Below are 21783 nucleotides of genomic sequence, written 5' to 3' on the forward strand. Positions count from 1 at the left end.
GAGGAAGATGGTAGTGATGCGGAGAGGGGGGCAACGGAGAACGCGAGCTCTATGCGAATAGCAAGTTCAATCAAGGAATCCACGCTGGAAGGAACCTCCCGGGAGAGAATCTCATCCTTTAACTCTGCGCGGAGACCCTCCAGAAAACGAGCGAGCAAAGCCGGCTCGTTCCAGTCACTGGAGGCGGCAAGAGTGCGAAACTCAATAGAGTAATCTGTTATGGATCGATTACCTTGACATAGGGAAGACAGGACCCTGGAAGCTTCCTCCCCAAAAACAGAACGATCAAAAACCCGTATCATCTCCTCCTTAAAGTCCTGATACTGGTTAGTACACTCAGCCCTCGCCTCCCAGATTGCCGTGCCCCACTCACGAGCCCGTCCAGTACGGAAAGATATGACGTAGGCGATACGAGCTGTGCTCCTGGAGTAAGTGTTGGGCTGGAGAGAAAACACAATATCACACTGGGTGAGGAACGAGCGGCATACAGTGGGCTCCCCAGAGTAACACGGCGGGTTATTGATTCTGGGCTCCGGAGATTCGGAAGCCCTGGAAGTGGCCGGTGGATCGAGGCGGAGATGGTGAATCTGTTTTGTGAGGTCGGAGACTTGGGCGGCCAGGGTCTCAACGGCATGTCAAGCAGCAGACAATTCCTGCTCGTGTCTGCCTAGCATCGCTCCCTGGATCTCGACGGCTGAGTGGAGAGGATCCGAAGTCGCTGGGTCCATTCTTGGTCAGATTCTTCTGTTATGCATGTGAGTGAGGACCCAAAAGCGGTTTAACAAATAATGTCAAAACACAGGGAAGACAAAGATCCTCTTCAGATGTATATAATGGCAAAATAGACAACCCGCAGAGAGGGCGACAAATGAATCATAAAGTCCTTCTGATATTTTCAGAAGAGTCCCCTTCTTAGCAGCAGAGGAGATTAGCTGGGTTAGTGGCGACAGACTGCTGGTCTCTCTGGGTAGGCGTGGGTCGTAGAGGACAGAGGTACCTGATCACACGTAGCATCACACGGCAGATTCCGACAGGACGGGACAAGGGTGAAGCAAACGAGACGATAGTTTGGTTCTGGCATGAGAAACTCAAACGAGAATCTGACAAAGACAGAAGCAGGAACAGAGAGAAATAGAGACCTAATCAGAGGGAAAAAGGGAACAGGTGGGAAAAGGGTGAACGAGGTAGTTAGAGAAGATGAGGAACAGCTGGGGGAAGGAGAGGAAGAGAAGGTAACCTAATACGACCAGCAGAGGGAGACAGAGTGAAGAGAAAGAACAGGAACAAGACATAATATGACAATACGTGACACACTACACCACACCACACTACACTACACAACACTACACTGCACCACCCTACACTACGCTACATCATACCACCACTACCCCACACCACACTACACCCACACTACACTACAGTACACTACACCACACCACACTATACCACACCACACTACACTACCCCACACCACACTATACCACACCACACTACACTACCCACACCAAACTACACTACACTACACCACACCACACCACCCCACACTACACTACACTGCACAACACGACACTACACCACACTACACTACACCACACCACACCACACTACACTACACCACACTACACTACACGACACCACACTATACCACATGTAGGTGTAGGTGGCATGTACATGTAGGTGGCAGACTGACTGACTGACTGACTGACTGACTGACTGACTGACTGACTGACTGACTGACTGACTGACTGACTGACTGACTAACTGAGTGGGCCATGAAAGGGAGCCATAGGATTCAGCAGGTCTATAGTGTGATTCTAGTTGACTACTGTCTTTTTAGTGCTTGTGATTCCTCCCCTCCCCCTCCTATTTTTTAATTAGATGTTTTGACCTTCAAGATATCATGTTTAGGTAGTCCCACATGACCGTACAGTATTTCCATGACAGGTAGCTGCCTGGGAACCTCATGGTTTTCAGCCCAAAACCAGCCACTTGGCTTTTGCTCAATAACTGTGACATCTTATATGCAGCAGACAGATAGCAGACAAAACATCGCACCACCACAAGCGCAACAGAGTATCACAGCTGAACAGGCTTATGGCTGAATATACTGCTTGGACATTTTTTCTTAGCTGTGTTTTTCATGCATATCTTTTTTTGAGTGGACAATGTCCTAAGATCAACAGCAATATACTCATTCTTAGTTAAGCGGTGTGTGGCCAGCACTTTCTCAGGCCCCGCTGGGTGACTGGAGCAGGGGCTATATCCCAGCTAGCTGAGATCTGGCTTGGCTGGCCATTGTTATTGGGAAGTTTGGAGTGCAAAAAGGAAGAAGGAACTGTGGTGAGCATGAAGCCAAATAACACTCATCTACCCACTTAAAGCCAGTGTCATGAGTGAATAAAAGAGCTAGAAACTCAATCAAAAGAAGTCCTGCCTTATCAGAGATGTGGCTGTGCTGTAACATTCTGTAAAAAAAAAAGACCTACTACAGTACAGAAAGTGCATAGTACAGTGTTGGGACATATAAACTGAACTTCACAACCTTTTATCTTGGTTTGAACAGTCAGTGTTTCCCAGATGACAGAGGACCACGCGTGGTCCATCAATCAAGACATGACATGTCTGGCCCGGCCAGGTCCAGGGCCTGGAGGCATTCCTTACCCCTTCCTGTCCCCTGTCCTCCCCCATCCCCTGCTGATCCCAATGAGGGCATGGTGGGAGTGCCCTTATCAGATCCTACTAGGTCTTCCTCAGAAGGAGCATCACTGATAAAGGCCTTATCTACTCTGTGTAAACAGCCGTGGCCAGGCATTGTTTCACCGTTCTATTGTTGTAAGATCTATTTGTTCTGAAGGAGTGTTATTTTGTGTAACTGAGGGGGGAAGAGATGAGGTGATGGGGTGAGTCGTAGGCCAGTCTGGGACACTGTGGGTCTGCGACGGAGGAGGATTGTCGAAAGAAACCTTCTTTCTTTTCATCAGTCTCTTTCAATCTTACACTGTAGGGGCGATATGCCTGGCACCCCATAAATAACACACTTACAGAAATGTAAGATTGTTCAGATTGAAGGGCAAGACGAGGGTGTTTCTGTTTGTATTCTATTGAAAAACAGCAGCCACTGTTCTTTCAGTGTGTCTCTCATCTCTGGTCCCGTGTCCCCTTGCACGTACATGGGCCTCTAGCCCTGCCAACCCCTGCATACCTCACTGTACCTGCTGGTAAACAACGACCGTAGTCCCAGGCATCCTGACACATCCAAGCCCATCCCTTGCTTTGTACAGTGTAGTACAATACGCTGCAGGTTGCTTCTTCCCATGGAATCCTATTGATCAGAGATTAATAGAATATGTCCCAGCAACAAAGCATGTCCCCAGTCAACACCAGTCCTGAGATGGTGGCTTGCATCCCAATATCCCAGAAGAGTGCCTTCAAATGATTCTAGTTCATTTCTATTTTTGACTTTGGAGTTGAGAGCTCAGTAAAAGTTAGCGTTTTTTTAGCCACAAAATAATAAACCAATGTGGTAATACATAAAACGAACCGCTCAGCATCTCTCCTTTCTCAGTGTTAAACAATAACACTGTAAGATTCCATTCAAGTTATTGGGAAAGAGTTCACAAAGTGAACATAGTGGGGATCACTTCCACTTCTTTAGCTGGATGAATATCTACTCTTTATGCCAAGTTGCCTTCTAGGGGTTTTTGAAACTTCCAGCATCACCCGGTGTTCCTCCTGAAGCACCGAAGACACCCTGTCTACTCTTTTGAAAGCTGATCACTTAATAGTTGTTTAATCTCAACCCAATCCCACGTCTTTGGCTGGAGGTATTCTCACAAGAGGCTTGCCAAAACTCCTTGTCTGTGTCTCAAATAGCACCCTATTCCCCATATAATGGTGCCCTATGGGCCCGGGTAAAAGTACTGCAATAAATAGGAAATAGTGTGCCATTTGTGACGCAGCCCTAGACTAGTAACTTCTCTCTCAAGGCTGGACAGAGTTCAATGGTATAAGGGATTACGCCTCAGGTATGAACATTTGGGGATGTCCACTGTGCTAGAAGGTAAAAAGAGAAAGAAAACTCCCTATATTGCAGCTGACAAAGTTAAGATCTTCCTTCTTGTTCTTGGTAACCCAGTATTTTTTTAGCTTTAGCAGTATTCCTATAATTGCCATGTAATGTATACTATCAAACCATTATCATCGTTTTGATGTTGGGCTGACAGTGCCTTAGAGCCAGGTAAGACACAGTTCAGGATGGGGAGAATATAGACTATGAAATGCCTGGGAACCTCCCTACATTTTCTATCCTTTTCAATTTAGCCAATTAAATTTCCAGGCCCCGTTCTCTCCAGTTCCCAGCTCTCTTCTCTGTAGACGCTGTCTGGACTTGACATATGTAATTGCTGACATTTAAACATTGGATAGTAGGCTACCGAACCCAAATGTCCTCCACCTTATTATTTTAACGGTCTCAGTCAGGGCTCCATTTTTATTCACAGGCATGGAGAGTGATATCAGAGGTATGAGAGTCCAGTGGTGTTCCAATTATCTGATAAAGTCCAGCAGGGAATAAGGATAAGAGGAAGTAACAACAAAGACAGGAAGTTATTCTCGTGCACCCAGTGCAAGGTGGTGGGCCTGGGGGCCAGGGGTCAGGGTCAGGGAAGATGACTGGAGAGATTCTTTAGACAGACAGACCCGCCTCTGGTCTCACGTTACAGCACATTCCTTGATAAGCAGGACTGCTTCTCAGACAAATGATTTCCACTTGGCTTCAGAACACAATAATAAGACATTTGAGATAGTGAGTTTCATTAAATGGTTATTTTTTAGTGGAAGAAACAGTGGTATAGTGAAATGATTGACAAGTAACTTTGGAATTGAAAAATGGCCCAAAGCTCCTGTTATCAGTTGGTGAAACCGTCTTGCTACTGCTCAGACTGGCAACCAATGTCTCATACCAAACAAAATGGTATTCAATTTAAAAAACATTATTTATTTATTTAGCTGTGTCCCATTGCAATTTATTTCTAATCCAAGTCGTCATATATATATATATATATATATTTTTTTTTTTTTCTATTATAAAATCTCAAATGAGTTTTGAGAAGTTGTGTAAGTGAATAATGTGAACTTCTCTATGTATTTTCCCCTCTTCCCAGACATTGACGAGTGTTCTTTTGACCGGACGTGTGACCATTCCTGCGTCAACTCCCCCGGCAGCTTCCAGTGCTTCTGTCATAAAGGCTATGTTCTCTACGGTCTGGCACATTGTGGAGGTGAGGTGATACTTATTCCCCCTCTCAACGTGTCTGTACACCATTACTCACACAGTCCACCTCATTTTCTCTAGAAACCACACCTGGCTGCTAAGTTATCCATAATAACTTGAATCTTCATGATCATTACTGCAGCTAGCTTCTATAGCAGCTTGTTTTTTTTATAGCCTGTTTGTATGGCTCTCTAGTTCATATTGCTTACCAGACCAGTTGAGTCTAATGCTAGCAATCCCGAGGTGAAGGAAGACTTGATTTTTGTGACATGAGTAGTACACAGTACCACACATGACTCCACCTGGTGCACTAAAACAAACAATTATTATCAGAGGTATGTGCATGATCCTGTGGTAAAGTTGTTGATCTATTCCAGTGTGGTAGAAATAAAGGTAGGCCTCGTGTTCCAGGCGGCTGGCGTGTGCCAGATCTGCAGGGCAGAGAGAGAGGGGGACCCGTTTGAGCGCATCAGGCTGTTTCAGCGGCCCTTTCATGGTCTGTGTATCACAACTCTGAATCTGCTGCCGTCTCCAGAGCCTGAGGGCCTCTTCAGAGGAGGTGTAGAGAGAGAGAGAGAGAGAGAGAGAGAGGGAGAGCCTATATACACACAAAAAACACGTTGCAATTATTTCTTCTCCATTCTTGTTCGTTTTGACAAGTCTACCAAGGCAGGAATGTTATGATAGCATATTTCCAAGACATGGAATGTGGTAATATGTGTGAGTGAGATGGATGGAGAGGGCAGGGAAATTGCCTGGCATAAGAGCTGTGTGTGTATCTGTGTGCCATTGTAGAGTCCTCCTAATGATGAATGACTCTTCCCTCCCTCTTCTCTCCCATCAGAACTGTTTGATAACCCTGAGATTTATGTTGCTTCCCCTGCACCTCCTCTTCTACAGCAGTGAGCAGGGTTGTGATATTCCCCGCCGTAGCTTATCAGTTGAAGCATAGCTCCCAAACACTCCAGAGACTGCTGCTCGGTGCTTAATTTAACAATGGACTCACCCCAAACAACCCCTATAAGGTCAGCGACCTGCTGTCAAGGAAAGTGTGGAGGCCTGTCATCACTGGCTTCAGCTGACATCTGAGAGAGACTTCCCCGACTGAGACGTTCTCCTCCAAGCCATTAGGAAAACATCACGTTAGAATTACACTGTGGCGTTAAAGTGAGAGGTGTGAAATGAGGTGGCACGCTAGCTAGAGAGTTGATAGATGTTACTGTCTGGTACATGATAAATCCATCTGAATGAATCAATATGTTGTTTACATAAAACCAGGTTGATATTTGATCACTAAGATACAATGTATATATACACATGTTCTATCTGACTCGGTTACAATCACGTGATAAGCATTGAGTAGACTAATGAAGACAAGAAAGGTCCCAAAGAACCTATCTTTGAGACAAGGTACCCCATTATAGCTAACAGCCCTAGATCAATGCTGTAGAGCCCTAGATCTATGCTCTACAGACGTGGTGCTGTCTGTCTACTGTTGACCTTCACAGTCAAACTGATTAGCCTATTCTATTGCCTCTCAGTCTCACCGGAGTTTGGGGCAGAAGAATGCGTGTCGGGGACATGATAGGTATTGATGTCTATTGAAGAAAGCAAGAGCCGCCGGCTGAGCTAGCTTATTTTCATATTTCTTTTTGCCCCCCCTGGAATTGGAGTAATGCCTTCGACACCAGCGGATGATAGCAGCCACATACAATTGTCAGCATGCATGCCAATCTGAAATTCTTTTACTTCTCTCTTTGACTCTCCCCCCTTATGTTCCCGTCCTACATTGGCCTCTGGGATACATGAGTTGATTTCCTCTGAGGATGCCGAAACAGAAACAGACAGAGCCAGCTCTAGAGATGGCTGGATAAAAGCATACTCAAAAGTCTATTCACATTTCAAGCTTGAGAAGAATAAGAGGAAAAAATCAACTTTGCTTGGCATAGAGAAGAGATTCTCTCTCCATCTCCCGCTCTCTATTATTTAAATGGAGTTCTTCAACATGAAGGTTAGACTTCAGACAAGTTGTTTGACAGACGGATGTATCTCCTTTGCGTTGAGCGGAGCTGGCAACTCAACACCAGCCAAACGCTCTTGATGAAGTCATCATCTCCATGGCGGGACAGAGCACTGGAGGCTCGCAGGCTGTTTTTATTCACACCGTACAGAACATTTTCTATCTGCAGGCCACATCATCAATCACTGTCATTATCTGTGTTCCTCTGCTGGTGTCCCTGTCACTTAGCCTGGCTGAGCGCTCAGCCCCGAGCCACACTGCCTTGCCTTGTCCCCCTCATCACACTAATAAAGTCATTTTCTGTCTGGGTTCCTAGGCAACCTCCATCTGGTTCCTGTATGGTTTGAGTGGTTTTGGTTTCTGTGTGTTAAAAAGTGATTATAATTTACTCCTATCTGGCTCTGCAAAGTCCCTACAAATGTTCTGCTTCCCAACGAGAGTGAGCTTTGGGGGAAGAGAAGTTGAAGTTTTGACTAAGGGGAAATGCATAGCAGTGATATCACATGCCCTGGATTAGACTTCAAATGAGCAATCAGCCTGGTTTACCAAAACACACATTCATCTTCTGTAGAAGTGATCACTGACAGTAGAATTGACTTCACAGAAACTCTGTTCATTTGCAGCTGTCAGAACACATTCTCGTTTGTTTCTTTCAATTATTCTCTCATCTATCATGATAGCTCAGTTATATTGATGTTATTTCTTCTCTTGCAACAAGGTTTACTGAGTGAGTGAGTGAGTGAGTGAGTGAGTGAGTGAGTGAGTGAGTGAGTGAGTGAGTGGTGGTGAGTGAGTGAGTGAGTGAGTGAGTGAGTGAGTGAGTGAGTGAGTGAGTGAGTGAGTGAGTGAGTGAGTGAGTGAGTGAGTGAGTGAGTGAGTGAGTGAGTGAGTGAGTGAGTGCATATGTCTATGCGTTTGGTGTGTTTTGGATTTCCACTCATATGAGTGTGGGGCAGCAGGTAGCCTAGCGTTTAAGAGTATTGTGTCAATAACATTTACATTTAAGTCATTTAGCAGACGCTCTTATCCAGAGCCACTTAATAACTGAAAGGTCGATGGTTTGAACCCCTAAGCTGACTAGGTAAAAAAATGTGTCTTGAGCAAGGCACTTAACCCAAGTCGCTCTGGATAAGTGTCTGCTAAAATGTAAATGAGTGTGTTAGACTCTGTGTCTAGACATACATGGTCATAACTGTCTTCTTCCCTTTGCAGATATTGATGAGTGCAGTATAAACCGCGGTGGCTGTAAATATGGCTGTATAAACACTCAGGGCAGCTACGAGTGTACCTGTCCACCTGGATACAAGCTTCACTGGAACAAGAAGGACTGCATTGGTATGTAACAACACTGCCACCCAGTGGTCAGAAGATTGAAACATACATTGTGATTTGGTTCCAAGTAATGGAAAGGATGGTCAATCAATCAATCAAATGTATTTATGAAGCCCTTTTTACATCAGCCGATGTCACAAAGTGCTATACAGAAACCCAGCCTGAAACCCCAAACAGCAAACAATGCAGACGTAGAAGCACGGTGGCTAGGAATAACTCCCTAGAAAGCTAGGACCCTAGGAAGAAACCTAAAGAGGAACCAAGCTCTGAGGGGTGGCCAGTCCTCTTCTGGCTTTGCCGGGTGGAGATCATAACAGAACATGGCCAAGATGTTCAAATGTTCATAGATGACCATCAGGGTCAAATAATAATTATCACAGTGGTTGTAGAGGGTGCAGCAGGTCAGCACCTCAGGAGTAAATGTCAGTTGGCTTTTCATAGCCGATCATTCAGAGTTAGAGACAGCAGGTGTGGTAGAGAGAGAGAGTCGAAAACAGCAGGTCCGGGACAAGGTAGCACGTCTGGTGAACAGGTCAGGGTTCCATAGCCGCAAGCAGAACAGTTGAAACTGGAGCAGCAGCATGACCAGGTGGACTGGGGACCGCAAGGAGTCATCAGGCCAGGTAGTCCACCCACTTTGCTAATGCACAGCCCCCACACCACTAGAGGGATATCTTCAACCACCAACTTACAGCCAAAAACTGAGACAAGGCTGAGTATAGCCCACGAAGATCTCCCCACGGCATGAACCCGAAGGGGGCGCCAAACTGGACAGGAAGATCAAGTTAGTGACTCAGCCCACTCAAGTGATGCACCATTCCTAGGGACAGCATGGAAGAGCACCAGTAAGCCAGTGACTCTGCCCCCGTAATAGGGTTAGATGCAGAGAATCCCAGTGGGGAGAGGGGAACCGGCCAGGCAGAGACAGCAAGGGTGGTTCATTGCTCCAGTGCCTTTCCGCTCATCTTCACAACCCTGGGCCAGACTACACTCAATCATAGGACCTACTGAAGAGATGAGTCTTCAATAAAGACTTAAAGGTTGAGACCAAGTCTGCTTCTCTCACATGGATAGGCAGACCATTCCATAAGAATGGAGGAGATATAGGAGAAATCCCTGGCTCCAGCTGTTTGCTTAGAAATTCTAGGGACAATATGGAGGCCTGCATCTTGTGACCATAGCCTAGTGATTAGAGCATTAGGCCAGAAACCCGAAAGATTGCTGGATCAAATCCTCAAGCTGACATGGTAAAAATCTGTCGTACTGCCCCTGAACAAGGCAGTCATTGTAAATAAGAATTTGTTCTTAACTGACTTGCCTAGTTCAATAAAGGTTCAATAAAAACAAATATATGGCAGGACCAAATTGGAAAGATAGGTAGGAGCAAGCTCATGTAATGCTTTGTAGGTTAGCAGTTAAACCTTGAAATCAGCCCTTGCCTTAACAGGAAGCCAGTGTAGAGAGGCTAGCACTGGAGTAATATCATCACATTTTTTGGCTCTAGTCAAGATTCTAGCTTCCGTGTTTAGCACTAACTGAAGTTTATTTAGTGCATTATCCGGGTAGCCGGAAAGTAGAGCATTGCAGTAATCTAATCTAGAAGCGACAAATGCATGAATAGATTTTTCTTTATCATTTTTGGACAGAAAGTTTCTGATTTTTGTAATGTTACGTGAATGGAAAAAAACTGTTCTTGAAACAGTCTTGGTATGTTCGTCAAAAGAGAGATCAGGGTCCAGAGTAACGCTGAGGTCCTTCACAGTTTTATTTGAGATGACTGTATAACCATCAAGATTAATTGTCCGATCCGACAGAAGATCTCTTTGTTTCTTGGGACCTAGAACTAGCATCTCTGTTTTGTCCAAGTTTAAAAGTAAAACATTTGCCGCCATCCACTTCCTTATGTCTGAAACACAGGCTTCCAGGGATGGCAATTTTGGGGCTTTACCATGTTTCATCGAAATGTACAAATGTGTATCATCTGGTAATGCAGTGAAAGTTAATATTGTGACCAAGAGGTAAAATATATAGTGAAAACAATAGTGGTCCTAAAATGGAACCTTGAGGAACACCAACATTTACAGTTGATTTGTCAGAGGACAAACCATCCACAGAGACAAACTGATATCTTTCCGACAGATAAGATCTAAGCCAGGCCTGAACTTGTCCGTGTAGACCAATTTGGCTTCCAATCTCTCCAAAAGAATGTGGTGATCGATGGTATCAAAAGCAGCACTAAGGTCTAGGAGCACGAGGACAGATGCAGAGCCTTGGTCTGACGCCATTAAAAGGTAATTTACCACCTTCACAAGTGCAGTCTCAGTGCTATGATGGGGTCTAAAACCAGACTGAAGCGTTTCGTATACATTGTTTGTCTTCAGGAAGGCAGGGAGTTGCTGCGCAACAGCTTTTTCAAAAAATGTTGAGAGGAATGGGAGATTCGATATAGGCCGATAGTTTTTCATATTTTCTGGGTCAAGGTTTGGCTTCTTCAAGGGAGGCTTTATTACTGCCACTTTTAGTGAGTTTGGTACACATCCGGTGGATAGGGAGACATTTATTTTGTTCAACATAGGAGAGCCAAGCACAGGAAGCAGCTCTTTCAGTAGCTTAGTTGGAATATCCGTCCAATATGCAGCTTGAAGGTTTAGAGGCCATAATTATTTTCATCAATGTGTCTAGAGATATAGTATTAAAAACCTTCAGTGTCTCCCTTGATACTAGGTCCTGCAGTGTTGTGCAGACTCAGGACAACTGAGCTTTGGAGAAATACGCAGATTTAAAGAGGAGTCTGTAATTTGCTTTCTAATGATCATGATCTTTCCGTCAAAGAAGTTCATGAATTTATCACTGCTGAAGTGAAAGCCATCCTCTCTTGGGGAATGCTGCATTTTAGTTAGCTTTGCGACAGTATCAAAAATACATGTGGGATTGTTCTTACTCTCCTCAATTAAGTTGGATATATAGGATGATCTAGCAGAAGTGAGGGCTCTTAGATACTGCACTGTCTTTCCAAGCCAATCAGAAGACTTCCAGTTTGGTGTAGCGCCATTTCCGTTCCAATTTTCTGGAATCTTGCTTCAGGGCTCAGGTATTTTCTGTATACCAGGGAGCTAGTTTCTTATGACAAATGTTTTTTGTTTTTAGGGATGTGATTGCATCTTAGGTATTACGCAAGGTTAAATTTAGTTCCTCAGTTGGGTGGTTAACCAAATGTTGTACTCTGACGTCCTTGGGTAGGTAGAGGGAGTCTGGAAGGGCATCTAGGAATCTTTGGGTTGTCCGAGAATTTATAGCACGGCTTTTGATGATCCTTGGTTGGGGTCTGAGCAGATTATTTATTGCGATTGCAAACGTAATAAAATGGTGGTCCGATAGCCAGGATTATGAGGAAAAACATTAAGATCCACAATATTTATTCCACGGGACAAAACTAGGTCCAGAGTATGACTGTGGCAGCGAGTAGGTCCGGAGACATGTCGGACATAACTCAATGAGTCGAGTATGGCTCCGAAAGCCTTTTGGAGTGGGTCTGTGGACTTTTCCATGTGAATATTAGTCACAAAAAACGTGAATATTGTCTGCCATGACTACAAGGTCCGATAGGAATTCAGGGAACTCAGTGTGGAACGCTGTATACGGCCCAGGAGGCCTGTAAATGGTAGCTGTAAAAAGTGATTGAGCATAGATTTCATGACTAGAAGCTCAAAAGACGAAAACGCAGCCTTTTTTTGAATATTGAAATTTGCTATCATAAATGTTGGCAACACCTCCGCCTTTGCGGGATGCACGGGGGTTATTGTAACCAGGAGGAGAGGCCTCATTTAACACAGTAAATTCATCAGGCTTAAGCCATGTTTCAGTCAGGCCAATCACATCAAGATTATGAACAGTGATCAGTTAATTGACTATAACTGCCTTGGAAGTGATGGATCTAACATTAAGTAGCCCTATTTTGAGATGTGAGATATTACAATCTCTTTCAATAATGACAGGAATGGAGGAGGTCTTTATTCCAGTGAGATTGCTAAAGCGAACACCTCCATGTTTAGTTTTGCCCAATCTAGGTCGAGGCACAGACACAGTCTCAATGGGGATAGCTGAGCTGACTACACCGACTGTGCTAGTGGCAGTCTCCACTATGCTGGCAGTCTGGGTAGCAGCCTGCTGCCTGTAACTCTATTGCTAATCCTAACTCCAGATGTAACCCTAACTCCAGATGTATGCCTAATCCTAACTCCAGATGTAACCCTAACTCCAGATGTAATCCTAACCCTAACTCCAGATGTATGACTAATCCCAACTCCAGATGTAACCCTAATTCCAGATGTAACCCTAACCCTAACTCCAGATGTAACCCTAACCCTAACTCCAGATGTATGCCTAAACCCAACTCCAGATGTAACCCTAACTCCAGATGTAACCCTAACCCTAACTCCAGATGTAATCCTAACCCTAACTCCAGATGTATGACTAATCCCAACTCCAGATGTAACCCTAATTCCAGATGTAACCCTAACCCTAACTCCAGATGTAACCCTAACCCTAACTCCAGATGTATGCCTAAACCTAACTCCAGATATAACCCTATCCCTAACCCTAACTCCAGATGTAATCCTTTCCCTAACTCCAGATCTAAACCTATCTCTAACCCTAACTCCAGATGTAACTCTATCTCTGTAATTAAGGCTGTATTGTGTCATTTTCTATTCACATAGAAATATGAGTTATAGATATGTCATTATCATTGAAAGCAAGTCTAAGAAGCGGTAGATCTGCACGCTATTTCTATGATTCCTGTTCTAACTTTTTGTTTTTGCATCTTTTACTTTTGGTTTGGTACACCAGCTTCAATCCGCTGAAAATCCAATATTTTTGGTTATTGAAAATATATTTCACAGCTGTTTAGATGGTACACTGATGCTCTCCACTATGCTTGTTTTGTCACATAAACTGAAATTAGGCAAACTATTAGAATTTTAGCAACCAAGAAATGGCGGAGCAATTTCTGCATATTGCAACTTTAAAGAGTAGTGTATGATTGTGTGATGTTGTTATTATGTTCATCCAGAGCTGGTGAAATGTCTGCCTGGCCTAGCTCCCAAGACCACTCTGACCTGCAGTAAAACGGGCAAGAAAGAGAGCTGCTCCCTCACCTGCGCCTCCAAGGCTCACTATCTGGCAGGTAATGACATCCACATACAATAACCAAGTCCATTCACATTGCTGCAGCTCTTATTCTCCTAACGTGATATGGTATTATTGATTTGAATGACTTCTGACTGAAGCTGTAACAATATGTTTCATCCTTTGCAGAATCTGACAGCAGCTATACAATGAGCTGTGGCATCCCCATCCTTCGAGGCAAAACCCCAGCCAGACTGAACACAAGCAGCAGTCAGAGCTGCATAGGTACAGTGTCCCACAGATTCAGACTCATTCTTAGGACTTTGGTAGAAGGTTGTGGCTGGAACTAGGGTTAGAGATGGGGTTACATCTGGAGTTAGGGTTAGGGTTATATCTGGAGTTAGGATTATGGTTACATCTGAGGTTAGGGTTATATCTGGAGTTAGGATTAGGGTTACATCTGGAGTTAGGATTAGGGTTACATCTGGAGTTAGGATTAGGGTTACATCTGGAGTTAGGGTTAGGGTTATATCTGGAGTTAGGATTAGGGTTACATCTGGAGTTAGGATTAGGGTTACATCTGGAGTTAGGGATAGGGTTATATCTGGAGTTAGGATTATGGTTACATCTGAGGTTAGGGTTACATCTGGAGTTAGGGTTAGGGTTACATCTGGAGTTAGGGTTACATCTGGAGTTAGGGTTAGGGTTACATCTGGAGTTAGGGATAGGGTTACATCTGGAGTTAGGATTAGGGAAAGGGTTACATCTGGAGTTAGGGTTGGAGATAGGGTTACATCTGGAGTTAGGGTTAGGGAAAGGGTTACATCTGGATTTAGGGTTAGGGATAGGGTTACATCTGGAGTTAGGGTTAGGGATAGGGTTACATCTGGAGTTAGGGTTAGGGATAGGGTTACATCTGGAGTTAGGGTTAGGGATAGGGTTACATCTGGAGTTAGGGTTAGGGATAGGGTTACATCTGGAGTTAGGGTTAGGGATAGGGTTACATCTGGAGTTAGGGTTAGGGATAGGGTTACATCTGGAGTTAGGGTTAGGGATAGGGTTACATCTGGAGTTAGGGTTAGGGATAGGGTTACATCTGGAGTTAGGGTTAGGGATAGGGTTACATCTGGAGTTAGGGTTAGGGATAGGGTTACATCTGGAGTTAGGGTTAGGGATAGTGTTACATCTGGAGTTAGGGTTAGGGATAGGGTTACATCTGGAGTTAAGGTTAAGGTTGTGGTCAGCATCAATGTATTTGTATATTGTTCCCATCTTTGTCACTGTTTCATGGATTGAATGGTTCTGTTCTAGTGGAATCCTTCTTTACACCCATCCACCTACACTGTTCTGTTTACCTATAGAGACAGGCGCACCTCCAGTGAAGCAGACTGCCTCTTTCAAGATCAAAGATGCCAAGTGCCACCTGCACCCCAAGCTGACAGGCCGGGCCGAGGACAGGGGCCGAGCGCTGGGGCCAGGTGAGGGGCCACATCCGGCCTACATGCCAGACCTTGGTAATGATGGCCTAACAAAAAGACCTGCATTCTTTTTCTCTGTATGTCTCATATTCAGTATGTGCATATCAAGCAGCACATTTGGGGGTTTGTAGGCTGTTATGTACACTACATAGTGTACAACTGTCACTGTGATTGTGTCTTGTGTCTTGTGATTGTGTCTTGAAGCCAATAATCTGTCTCATTTGCTGTTGTTCCCAAACCAGTGCTGCCACCCCTAACTAACCCATGAAAGACCTAAAAATTCCTGACACAAGGTAATGTTTATGCCTCTAGGAGGTGGACAGCCCTGCAATAACTGCCTGGTGACGTTTGTCAACCTCAAATGTGACTCCACCAAGAAGTCCAAAGGGCGCCGTGCCCGCAACCCCACCAATAAGGAAGTGACACGCATCACCCTTGAGTTGGAGGCGGAAGTCAAGCCAGGGGACACCACAGGTCAGTCAGTCTGGACACAATTACTGGGATTTACAAGATGTCCTCTTTGATATACCTACTTGCCACCATGCTGCGGCTTGCTCTTTGTGGGTCTGGGCCAGGTTAAGCACTTGATGCAAAAAATAATTGATAAATATATTTTAATTGATAAATCAGGTCGCACAGTTACAGATAATATTTCCCTGTACTGCCCCTTCTCCCAAATAGGGAGCTGTAACCTGAGTTGCCTGCGCCAGCGCATGGAGAAGCAGGTGAAGACGTATATCAAGGCCCTGAAGAAGTCGATAAACCAGGACCGTTTCCTGATCCGCGTGGCTGGGCTGGAGTACGAGGTGGCCCAGAAGCTGCCCCAGGTCGCCACAAGCCATGAGAACTGTGGGCCAGGCCGTGAGAAGGATAGCGGACACTGTGGTAAGACCAGTTAGGCAGACATCTTTATCTGTCACTAGTTACCACCAACAGACTCTGCCTGAAACTGTTTTAATGCTAATATAACAGATGTTATAAACAGTCAAGGCAATGTCATGACACAAACCATCAACTTACATCTGTTGTCATGACTATTTATGACTCTTATGTATTTATGTAGTTTTAGAGTCTTATATACTGAATACACAAACATCTCCAGAGATGTGTTGTGCTAGTTAGTTTGGAGCTAAGAAGAGTTTTTGGTGTTAGTGTGTGTACTGGACTGTATAGGTCTCTCACCAGACCCCTCCTGGCTATTCTCTCAGTCAGATGTTTGCCGGGATCATACTACCACGGGGAACAGGAGCGCTGCGTCCAGTGCCCACCTGGCACCTTCCAGGAGAGGGAGGGGCAGCTGGCCTGTGACCTGTGCCCTGGAAGTGACGGGCATGGACCTGCCGGGGCACGCAACATCTCCTCCTGTGCAGGTACATACACACCCCTGATGGCAGAGCGCACTAATCTCCATACGTATGTCTGCATGAGCAAACATTGTGCAATAGCCTATGGCGGAGTGTAGCACAGTGTACTGTACATCTCTATCTGTCTGAAAGTGTCTATTGTCACTGTTGTCTACATCAAGGTCAGTGCCCCACTGGGTACTATTCCAGTGATGGGTTTAAGCCATGCCAGCCATGCCCGTATGGCTCCTATCAGCCAGACCTGGGACGGACCCTGTGCTTCCCCTGCGGAGGAGGGCTGAGCACCAAGCGGGAGGGGGCAAGCTCCTTCCATGACTGTGAGGTTAAAGGTCAGTGGTTTATCCAACCAGTTACATCATATTATTTATATTTTATTTAACCTTTAACGAGGTAAGTCAGTTAAGGACAAAGTTTTTATGTACTATGATGACATACCAAGAGGCAAAAGGCCTTCTGTGGGGACGCGGGATTCAAATTTTAAAAATTAGGATAAAACACACATCACGAAAAGAGAGATCCACACATCTGTGCGATCAGTTCAATATTTCATCTCAGATCTGGTTTGTAAATGTGTGTATGTGTCATCCCTCTCCTTTCTGCAGTTCAGTGCTCCCCTGGCCACTACTACAACACTACGGTGCACCGCTGTATTCGCTGCCCACTGGGCAGCTACCAGACAGAGTTCAGACAGAACTACTGCATTACCTGTCCTGGCAACACCACTACAGACTTTGATGGGGCCACCAGTGTCTCTCAGTGCAAGAGTAAGGGCCTAATTGTATAAACCTGCTATCTGTATATAGGAAGCATTTTCAAAGGGAAAATCTTTTACTTCTGGACTTTCAAAAGGCCTTTTCTCAGAATATCAAATTCAAAATACAGTATGCATAAATTATCCAAATGTATCCAAAATCCCCACATGACTAATTGAAAAATGTTTAATTTATCCAGCCAAATGAACATCTTTTTTAAATTTTTAGACATTGTCTCTCTTTCCAAAGCTTCAGATGGATTCACTAATAATGTGTATTCTTGTGTGTGTACGTATGTGTATTTTAGACCGAGAATGCGGAGGAGAGATGGGCGAGTTTACAGGTTACATTGAGTCTCCCAACTACCCCGGGAACTACCCAGCTAATGTGGAATGCATCTGGAACATCAACCCGCCCAGCAAGCGCAAGATCCTCATCGTGGTGCCTGAGATCTTCCTGCCCTCAGAGGACGAGTGTGGAGACGTACTGGTTATGAGGAAGAACTGTGAGAACTCTCATATATCCCAGCTCATGTGTTTGATACCATTCCATTTCATCCAGCCATTATTATGAGCCTTCCTCCCCACACCAGCCTCCTCTCTTAGCAATGTGGTGTTCCACAACCATAATATCAATCCAATATGCCAAGTTAAGAGTATTCAGTCAATCTTCTGTTTTTCATGTCCATTCTTCCAGGGTCGGCCACGTCCATCACCACCTATGAAACATGTCAGACGTACGAGCGACCCATCGCCTTCACCGCCCGCTCCCGCAGACTCTGGATCAACTTCAAGTCCAACGAGGCTAACAGTGCCCGAGGCTTCCAGATCCCCTATGTCACCTACGATGGTAAACTCTCACCCATCACATGAACTCTCAATGATAAAAGAGAGTGGGTAAGTCCTCGGATTTTGAGATGTTTGGTGTTTAATTTATCATGTTTTTTTTGTGTATTTACAGAGGATTATGAACAGCTTGTAGAGGACATTGTCAGGGATGGAAGACTCTACGCCTCTGAAAACCATCAAGAAATCCTAAAGGTTAGTGCCTGCTGCAAAGATACATACTATTACATCCCTTAGTGGGTCATGTTCATGTTTAAATCAGGTGTTTTCTGAATAAATAATTGTATACTTGTCATATAATTGTATAAGTGTGCTGTGTTGTTGTCTTCTTTCCATCAGGATAAAAAGCTGATTAAAACTCTCTTCGACGTGCTGGCCCACCCAAACAACTACTTCAAGTACACCACTCGGGAGTCCAACGAGATGCTGCCGCGCTCGTTCATACGCCTCATAAGCAGCAAAGTCTCCGGCTTCTTGCGTCCATATAAGTAGTTGCCACACCAAGCCCGACCCCTAAAGCACCAGATCCCGCCCCCTCTTACAGGCCAAACACAGAACTCTCACAGGACTTTAAACAAGTTGACCAAAATAACTATTTTTTTCTTCTATTTTTTCATACTGTAGAGGCTTTGACGACACACTTCACTATGCAGTCCCACATGTTGATCTTCTTCGTCTGTTTGGTTTTAAGCCATTTCATTTCCTCCAAAACCATGCAGTCCATGAAGTCAACCAACTTGAGTCAAAGTACAGTACAGGCTGTCTTTCTCATCTCTTCTTTCTGAATATTTATCACCACTACAATATGTTGGTGTCTTAGTTTTTTTGCTGTTTCTATTAGCATATATGACCTTGTATGTCATTTTCACAGCAATCCCCAATGCGAAGGATGTGTGCGTATTTCAGATGACGCATGTTAAGTCTGTGTTGACAAAATGGACAACGGTAGTGGCATTTATGTCAGACAAGAAGAAGGATGTTACAAGGGTAATATGTTTGTCACGTGTGTTTAGAGCTGGAACTGAGTTATCGTAAATGTGCTTTAATAAATAGTCTTTCACTTGAGTTCCAGCTTCAGCTCAATCCATTCCAGGACGAGTCTGTTTCGATAAATGTATAACCTTTTGTAGATCTATATCCTCCGTGAACAATCCTCGCGGAGAAGGACCTGTCAGTTTCATGTCATAGTTACATTCCACAACATTCAAAGCCTTACTATATCTGAGCTCTTAGAGAAACTTCTTGTTAAGGTATTACTGTTAAAACAGTTATTCTATGTTTTTTTCTTCTGTCCAGATTGTATAACTGTCTGTTACCTACGTTCAGACATTTTCTGTTATTCTATATCCAAGTTAACTTAACAAAGCGTATACAATGTAGTTTATCATTTTTTCCAGAACATGATGGACATTTTGGAAAATAAATAGAAAACTAGATTTGTGAAAGCCACAGGAGAGAGACAGAGAAATGTCTCTATGTCTCTGTGGACCATGACTGGTGAAGGAGAGACAGGGAGACATCTTAATTAAGGGACACGCCTCTGTGATACAGACAATGTCTTTGTTGGACACGACTCTGTGAGAGACAGAGAAATGTCTTTGAGGGACACGACTCTGTGAGAGAGAGACAGAGAAATGTCTTTGAGGGACACGACTCTGTGAGAGAGAGACAGAGAAGTGTCTTTGAGGGACACGACTCTGTGAGAGAGACACAGAGAAATGTCTTTGAGGGACATACATTTGCTGCTTCTTTTAAAAAGGTCACTTTAATTCTTCAATCTCAAGTCCTTTTTCTGGTGTTTTCTGACCTCGCATCACACTAATAGTCCATTGATTTAATACAGGGGTGTCAAACTCATTTTGCTCCGGGGGCCGCATTCAGTCTTCAACAAGGTCCGGAGGGCCGCATTGAATTTAAAACAATATTTCCTTGCTGTCAATCGGTTTAGGAATTTTGAAATTGTTTGAACTTTTAAGTTTTTATTGTTTTACTCAAACCACCTGCGGGCCTTATTGGACCTCCTCACGGGCCGTATGTTTGACACCCCTGCTTTAATATAAAATAAAATTGAGAGAGATGCATCATAAGTATAAATATAATTTGACCACCTGTCCTCATGTAAATGATAGTCACATCACATTTGTCTCTTCATCCATGGCCTACCAACCCATTTTATTGAATATTTCTTTCAATCTTGTAAATAATTAAAATAAATTAGACGGGGATTGAATCCTTTTAATCCTAATTATCTTGAGCAGGACCCCAAACTATTTTCCACCCATGTCCTCTTCACCCTCTCCCTAATCCAAGTAACCCACCCCAGTCCCCTTCCCAAACGCCCATGTCAGATTCTGTCCCAATAAGACCAGCTCTTCCAAAGACTGTCCGCACGGCAGGCCAAGTTATTATCTTGTGCACTAGATCTAGAGCCTGTCATCCTACCTTTGTTGTATAAGTGCAATGAATTAAGTCTCCATTGTGTTACTCCTCTCTCTGTGTCCAGAGAAATACAAAAAACAATGTTTTAATCTGCCAACACATATTGAGAACATATTCTTGGATTTCTTAAAACAAAATTGTGACTGACATTAGGGTTGTGAATAAAGTTCAGCATCCCACTACAATAATGTTGAAATGCCAATATAGTTGATCAATACAACAATATTGCAATTGAATTATTGCTAACAATTGCATTGTCAATGTAAAAGCTAATGACAATGATTACAAGTATTCCCCTCAACACTCTCAAACCCTCATTGAAGACAAATAAATATATTACCGCTCATAAAGATCATATGGATTTCCCTTGCAAACTCTGATGGTTTGTTGTTTTTCAGTTTTTGTTGTATATAAAAGAGAAAACAAACAGTGGAAACAGTACAAGCTACTGTACACAACCTTTAGATAGTATAGTGTACATGTGCTTCTGGATAAGGGAAAGGGATTTTGACCACATTGCTAAATTGTAAGACAAGAGTGGTCTAGCCTTGCAGACCAGAGGTACTGTTTAATACAAGTCACACATAATGCCATATCTGTATCCCGTTGAATGTTTCCAAAAAAAAGCCTAGCTACATTTATGGTTGTCTTAAGTTGCCATTCCTATTTATATCATCCAGTTTTTTTTCTCTAAAGCATTTCGATGTCAATAGCGCTCACTGCTCCCACCTACCCCAACTCACAATTCCCTCTCCCTCTTTCATCTTCCTCCCTGTCCCTGCAACCTGAACACGTCAGATGTTTCTGTTTTGTAGCATTTTTTTTTAAACATGCGTTTGCTATGATGTATCATAGAGTTGATAATGGTATTTGCACTTGAAAATTGTTATTTCTCATGTAAAAATGTCTGGATTTTGTATTGTCTTTTTAAATGAATGGAATTGGTGTTCTTACATTTCTTGTAGCTCTCGTTTGTTCTTTAAAATGCTCATTCATTGTGTTCAACCCATAAAGATGAAGATGCACACGTACATGTAACTCTATCAACTGTCAAAAAAAAATACAAAATAAGTTTAAAAAAATAAAGAGTATGTACAGAGGTGAAATGAAAACACTTATCAAAATAAACATACTGTAATTGAGTTTAATTTCTA

General features: G+C 43.7%; 1 protein-coding gene across 4 annotated transcripts in view; it reads left to right on the top strand.

Annotated features, from left to right (window-relative positions):
- LOC124045862 (signal peptide, CUB and EGF-like domain-containing protein 3) overlaps positions 1–21584 on the top strand; it is a 131773-nt gene extending 110189 nt beyond the window's left edge. For 2 of the 4 annotated variants that reach the window (XM_046365601.1, XM_046365604.1), the window contains 14 exons: positions 5163–5279; positions 8505–8627; positions 13696–13809; positions 13941–14036; positions 15113–15265; positions 15542–15703; positions 15911–16114; positions 16438–16599; positions 16755–16922; positions 17196–17357; positions 17653–17850; positions 18042–18194; positions 18306–18385; positions 18530–21584. In XM_046365601.1, coding sequence (XP_046221557.1) covers positions 5163–5279; positions 8505–8627; positions 13696–13809; positions 13941–14036; positions 15113–15265; positions 15542–15703; positions 15911–16114; positions 16438–16599; positions 16755–16922; positions 17196–17357; positions 17653–17850; positions 18042–18194; positions 18306–18385; positions 18530–18682 — 2045 coding nt within the window. In that variant the 3' untranslated portion in view covers positions 18683–21584. The remainder of the gene's footprint in view (positions 1–5162; positions 5280–8504; positions 8628–13695; positions 13810–13940; positions 14037–15112; positions 15266–15541; positions 15704–15910; positions 16115–16437; positions 16600–16754; positions 16923–17195; positions 17358–17652; positions 17851–18041; positions 18195–18305; positions 18386–18529) is intronic. The other 2 variants (XM_046365603.1, XM_046365605.1) reach the window with 1 other exon arrangement.
- The last annotated feature ends 199 nt before the right edge of the window (positions 21585–21783 follow it).

The sequence above is a fragment of the Oncorhynchus gorbuscha genome, linkage group LG10, assembly GCF_021184085.1.
Source record: "Oncorhynchus gorbuscha isolate QuinsamMale2020 ecotype Even-year linkage group LG10, OgorEven_v1.0, whole genome shotgun sequence".
Classification (NCBI taxonomy): domain Eukaryota; kingdom Metazoa; phylum Chordata; class Actinopteri; order Salmoniformes; family Salmonidae; genus Oncorhynchus; species Oncorhynchus gorbuscha.